At 32.6% G+C, this 6,798-nt stretch overlaps 1 protein-coding gene across 1 annotated transcript; it reads left to right on the top strand.

Annotated features, from left to right (window-relative positions):
- The first annotated feature begins 1,872 nt into the window (after nucleotides 1-1,872).
- Nucleotides 1,873-4,419, top strand: LOC134833242 (neprilysin-4). The gene has a single exon (XM_063847502.1). The coding sequence runs from the start codon at nucleotides 1,993-1,995 to the stop codon at nucleotides 4,408-4,410; it is 2,418 nt and encodes an 805-aa protein (XP_063703572.1). The 5' UTR covers nucleotides 1,873-1,992; the 3' UTR covers nucleotides 4,411-4,419.
- The last annotated feature ends 2,379 nt before the right edge of the window (nucleotides 4,420-6,798 follow it).

Below are 6,798 nucleotides of genomic sequence, written 5' to 3'. Positions count from 1 at the left end.
AAATTTATTATTATTTTTGGAATATATATTTTATTTTCAATTTTTGAATATTATTTTCAATCAATTAAAATTAAATTAAATTAAATTTGTAATTTATTAAAAAAATTAATTTTATTTTTTATAAAAATATTCAATAAATAATTAAGTATTTTAAGTAAATTTTTAATTTTTTAAACATTTTTAAATGTTTTAATTTTAATTAATTTAAAATTTAAATTATTATTCAATATTTATTTAATTTTTATTTATAATTTATTTTAATTTTTTATTGAAAAACTATTTTATTTTAAATTTTTTTATTTATTTTTTAATGTTTTTAAGAACCTATTCACATTAAAAAATTAATTATTTATTTAAATTATTTTAGAAAAATTAAATTTTAAAATTTATCAAAAAAATCAAACAGACAGACAAAAATCTGAATCAAAATTTCTCCAAAAATTATCATTAAACCCAAATCAAATGCACCACAAAAAAAAAACTCGGGTAACAGTATTCTATCACATGCTCTTCTTTCTTCTACCAATTCTCCAAAAAATAATAAATAAAGTTTTTGTTTATTTAAAATTTCTTCAAATATATTGTTCAAACTGTCATACACTTGCTGATTTGAATAATAAAGTGTGGAGTAGTAATAATAATAACACACAAACATCAATAAAATTAAAAGAGAGTTTAACAATAAACATTTTATTTGCATACGATGCGTGTTAACACACTCGCAATGTAAATAATCAACACCAACAACAATAAAAAAAGTGAAGTAAATAACTGACAAAAAATTTCTTAATAATTTCTTTAGAAGAGAAATATTTTTTGGTCAGTTCATGATTTTCGACCGTCGTGAAAAGACGCGCGATTAATTTTTTTTACAAGTTTTTTTCAACCCCTTTAGACTAAATATAAAACGACACGACTTTACAAAGTAAACTTTTGAAATAAAATAAAATCAATTTTTCTCAATTAATCGGGCGCACGAACTTATAAAACTAGAGCAAAAAGCAGCTGTTCATTGTTGTTATCGTTCTCGCTCGTTACAAGATTCATTCAAGATTCAAGAGATTCGCAATCTGTGTCGTCTCTATGCGCTTGATTCAATTTAAATAACAATAAAAATCACGCGCGCACGGTACGGGAGCTTGTATGGCGAAACGATAATCACAAAGTGTGCTTTGCCGATACGAGACAGTGAATTGAGTTAAATTAAGTAAATTTGACGAACTCTGAGATTTCTTCTTTAGACTGACTTCGAACTTGTAGTAGATCAGTATTTCGTGTTTATTCTTTTCACGACGCAGAAAAAAAAATTAGAAAAGTAGGCGACGAAAAATTTCGTAGAAAAAATCCGTAAATGGAGAACGCGGAACGGGACGACGCCGATTCGGTTCACAAGCACGATTGTCGCCTCGGCATCAATCGCAAGACAGGTAGATTACAATGGTGTCCTCATTGCAACTGTTTTCGCATAATGCTTCTTGTTCCAGCAGCTGTCGTGCCAATTGTTTGTCTCTTCGTACTTTTGGCGCATCTTGATGTCGTGAGTACGGAAAACCATCAACAAAATCCTTTCAAATTCCCATCGGAAAGTCTCTTGAACGAAGTCGATCAAGCTACAGTGGATCGATGTCGAGCTGTACGTGCCGGAGTTGTCAAAGAAGTGCTCGATGTCGAAGAACGAGACTTATTGAAGGACACAAGAACGTCTTTTGTGCCTTCTGCTCCTTTAATTATCCCGCCAGAGTGTCAATTACCTTCGGAAGAGCCTCAAGAAGATGCTGAGAAAGAATTTCAAGGAAAACGATCGAATTTTGTGAGAAAACGGCGTCATGAATTACAAATTGACTTTCAAGAGTCACCTAGCGGAGGAAAAATAACAACAGCGCCCTCTGTTGGTGGGAATTTAAGTAATGTTAAAAAAGTCTCTGATGCCGAACCACTTCTATCGAGAAAAATCCTGAAAATGATGAAATTATTGAAGATATCATCGTTGAAATGCCTGATGAGCCTCTTCAGGTCGATACGAACGATGAAGCAACTTCAAAAGATTCAATTCGTGAGAGCCATCTATTGTCCGGAAGACGAAGACGTCATGATTTTGAAGCTACAACACCTCCTTCAAATACTGAACTTTCCCAAAACGAACGTCCCAAAGTCGTCTCCTTAAGTTCCTTCTGGAAAGGCGAAGGTTCTCGCGAAAAAATCCGTGCCACACAGGCTCAAATCATGAAACAATACATCGATAACTCGATCGACCCCTGTAACGATTTCTACCAATATGCATGCGGCAATTGGGAACGCTTGAACCCCATTCCAAAAGATAAGGCTGCTTTTGATACATTTGAGAAGCTTCGTGAAAGTTTAGACACCGTTCTTCGAGACTTACTACTTGAAGAACCTGAAAATTCTCAAGTTAACACTGAAGCACCTTTGGTTCAACCATTAGTTGAATCACCTGATGTTCAAAATGCCCTCGATGTTATCGCGAGATTCCTTCAACGAAGACATCCGAATAATGTTCTGCTGACAAAACTTCAGCTACGTCACGAAGTTCGTCGAAAAAGACAACTGGATCTTACAAAATTGGAAACGAACCAAAATGAAGCTGAAGTTAAAGCTCGTAACCTTTTCCTATCATGTATGAACTATAACTTGTTGGAAAAGAGAGGAGTTGAACCAATTTTAGAACTTGCCAAATCTCTCGGAGGTTGGCCTGTTCTTGATCCAACTTGGAATGAATCGTCTTTTGATTGGCTCAACTTGACAGCGAACCTTCGATTGCATAACAATGACATCTTCATCGTTGAATGGGTAGGACCTGACATCAAAAGTAGCGATGAGAATGTCATTCAATTCGATCAAACAAGTCTCGGACTTCCCACGAGGGAATATTTCTTGAAAGAATCCAATCGACCATACCTTGAAGCTTATCGGGAGTACATGATAACTGTGATAAACATCCTCGGAGCTGAATATACAGCAGCAGTAAGGGCTAGTAATGAAATTATCGAGTTCGAGATCAAGTTGGCAAACATCACAAGTTCACCAGAAGAACGTTCAAACGTTTCAATCTTGTATCGACGAAAAACTGTGGAAAGTTTGATGAACGAAATCCCTAAAATCAATTGGCAGCAATATCTTAAAACAGTTTTGGGACAAGACATTTCCCTTAATGAAACTGTCGTAATGTTCGCCACAGAGTACATGAAGAACTTAGTAGCTCTCGTGGAAGAAACTGAACCTCGGATCGTCGCCAATTACTTGATGTGGCGTTTCATCCGACATCGTGTCAATAATGTTGATGATCGATTCAATGAAGCTAAACAACGATTCTACTTTGCGCTCTTTGGGCGTGAAGAGTCGCCGCCTCGTTGGAAGAACTGTGTGAATCAAGTGAACTCCAACATGGGCATGGCAGTTGGAGCGATGTTCGTGAGGAAGTATTTCGATGAAAACAGTAAGCGAGATACGATGACGATGACTCATGAGCTTCAACAAGCTTTTAGGGAAATCCTGAACTCCACAGAATGGATAGATGTCGCCACTAAACACTTGGCAGAGTTAAAAGTCAATGCAATGTCCTTGAGGATCGGTTATCCCGACTTCATTCTGTCCCAAGAAGAGCTGAATGAGAAATATAAAGACTTGGAAATCGATGCTGATAAATACTTCGAAAACACTTTGAACGTTTTGAAACATTTAACGCGAACGGAACAATCGAAGTTGAGACAAGCTGTGAACAAAACTGCATGGAATACAGCTCCAGCTGTCGTTAATGCCTATTACAGTCGCAATAAGAATCAAATAATGTTCCCAGCTGGAATCCTTCAACCTCCGTTCTACCATCGATATTTCCCAAAATCCTTGAATTACGGCGGAATTGGGGTCGTTATCGGGCATGAACTCACTCATGGCTTCGACGATAAAGGACGTCTTTTTGATCGCGAAGGAAACTTACATCGTTGGTGGAGTGAAGAATCAATTAAAGAGTTCCATGGAAGAGCTCAATGCTTGATCAATCAATATGGCAACTACACAGTTCAAGAAGTTGGTATCGCAGTAGATGGAGAAAATACGCAAGGCGAGAATATCGCAGATAATGGCGGGATTAAACAAGCGTACAAGGCATACAAAAAATGGTTGGAGGCACAAACAGATCCGGAAGTGCTTGAACATGAAACACTTCCGGGATTGAATGCCACGAGTACGCAATTGTTCTTCCTGAATTTTGCGCAAGTTTGGTGCGGAGCAATGAGACCAGAAGCTTCGAGAAATAAATTGAAGACAGCAGTTCATAGTCCAGGGAAGTTTAGAGTGATTGGAACGTTGTCGAACTCGCCGGATTTTGCCAAAGAATACAATTGCCCGGTAGGATCGCCGATGAATCCAGAGAAAAAGTGTAAAGTTTGGTGATAAAAAATGGTAAGAATTTTAAAATAAGGGATTAGGGCTCCAAAAACTTATGACTTAAATTTAAAAGCTTAAAATTAAACTAAAATAAAAGAAAAAGAATTTTTGACTTAAAAGACTTTCGATTTAAGCTTTAGTCTAAGAAAAAGTTAGAATGAGTCAAAATTTGTCTTTTCTGGCTTTTTTCCGAAAATAAGTCAATATTTCGGAAAAAAATATATTTTTTTTAATAAAAAAAAGTAAGTTAAGTCGAAAAAATCATAAAAAGTCGAAATATTTTGAATTTTGTTTTTAAGCTTATGAAAAATCAATTTCAATTTGACTTAAGTCAAATCAGTTGACTTAATTCAGAAAATTTTTCAATTTTTTTTCAAAAAAATGTTTTTTTTTCTAAAAATTTGAGCAAAAATTTTCAAAAAGTCAAAAGGTAATTGACTTTTTACTTATTCTTTAACTTAAGCTTAATAAAAAGCCTTTTATTTTCAAAAATTTTTTTACTTTTACTTAAGTCAAAATTTTAAAAAGAAAAAAAATATTTTTTTTTAATTAAAAAAATTAAGTTAAGTCAAACTAGCATATCTTAGTGAGTCAAAAGACAAAGCAATTAGACTTATGACTTAAGCTTAAGTTTGACTTAATTGAAAATTTTTTATTAAAAAAAATATATTTTCCTCAAAATTTGGTCGAAAATCCAAAAATATTATAATTTTGACTTAATTCAACTTATTTTTTATTAAACTTAAGCTTAAGCTATGAAAAAATTTGTTTTTTTTTACTAAAGTTTAATTTAAGCTCAAAAGTTTTTTTCAAAAGATTTTTTTGACTTAAGCTTAAGTTTAAGTTAAATAATTTTTGTAAGTCATATATTTTTGCAACCTTAAGTCAAAATTTTTTAACTTATTAAGTTTTAAGTCAAAAGTTTTGACTTAATAAATTTTGCAGCCCTGTAAAGAATAAACATTAATTTTTTTATTTTTACAGAAAAATACTCCATGAAGGTCATTAAATGCCCCGAAAACTGCGTGTTGTAAACAAATTCAATCACATGGAAATAGAACAGATGACTTTATTACGCTCTAAGTTAAATAATAAATTAGCATTTTATATGAAATAAGAAGAAAAAACAACCTGCGTCTCTCTAGATTTCTCTCCCTGATGTGTAGCTCTCTTAGTTTTAGGTAAACAAACACAGAACAATTTATTTATTTATGTCTACTAATCAATTGAAGTAATTGTATTTCTGTGTAATGTAACCCAGTTTCTACAACTAGTCATACAAGTCTTTACTTGACATGCAAAAAAAAGAACCTAAAATAAACATCATACTCGACTAATTCTGAGACATTTGCTTAGAAAATGTTATAAATAAAATAGAAATATATTTTACGAATAAAGTATTAATTGTTATAAATTTTTCATACAAAAAAACAACAACAATTGTTTTGCTTTTGTGTCTGTGAACCACTTTGATGTCAGATGGATGCTGCGAGAGATTAATGACGACGACTGCCGTCAAGCTGGCTAATGAAATTTTTCAGAGAGAGATTCATTATCAATTTTTTGTCTAGCTTTAGAGACAAGAAAATACGGAAATTTTTGAATTTTAATTTTTTTTTTAAATTTCGTTTAGTTTAATTTAACAAGCTTGATTTAAGAATTCTCAGGTTAACAAATATTTTTCTCAAATTGCTTCAGACTAAAAAAAATTTTGAATCATGTAATAATAAATTAACCTCGAGATCATTTTTCGATAAAAAATAAAAAAAAAATACTTCAAATTTTCTCATGACATCTCATTTTTCACCTGTATTCGTTTGCCCTTTTTATCGATTCTGACAATCAATTCCGCTACCAAACATCTGCCCGACTCATTAGTATCAATCATTGAATTATCTGGTAGCTAATACTGATTAAGACAAATTAACTGGCGGTGGTCCTACTTAAGGTGTGTTTTTCATTGTTTCTCTTTCGAGTAATTTCGTACATGGTAAAATAAAAAAGATTAAGAAACAAAAGCAAAGAACGAAACATCTGCTTATGATTAATGTTCTAGATAACGACAAATTGAAATACAAACAAGCAACAACAAAGTGCACACCTTATTAAAACATGGTATTGTTTTGTTTGGTTATTATTAATTTATGTAAAGTTGAAATCGTGTAGGCATTTTGTCGAGTTGAAGTACTTGAGGGGATTTTATGAGAGTTGATATTTATGGGAATTTAATTAAAAAGTTTCTTTGATAAAATCAAAAGTCCTCAAAAATAAATTATTGAATAGTTGAACGTCGAAACCTTCGTGACAATCCACTTGTAAGGTCTTTATTACCGTTTTTGAAAAGCAGACTCATTACATATTCAGATGTAAATTCGTTTGTTTCAAAAAGTAAGA

Source organism: Culicoides brevitarsis, chromosome 3, assembly GCF_036172545.1.
Source record: "Culicoides brevitarsis isolate CSIRO-B50_1 chromosome 3, AGI_CSIRO_Cbre_v1, whole genome shotgun sequence".
NCBI classification, from domain to species: Eukaryota; Metazoa; Arthropoda; class Insecta; order Diptera; family Ceratopogonidae; genus Culicoides; species Culicoides brevitarsis.
The sequence above is the reverse complement of the archived record's forward strand: the minus strand, read 5'-3'. Positions and strand labels throughout refer to the sequence as shown.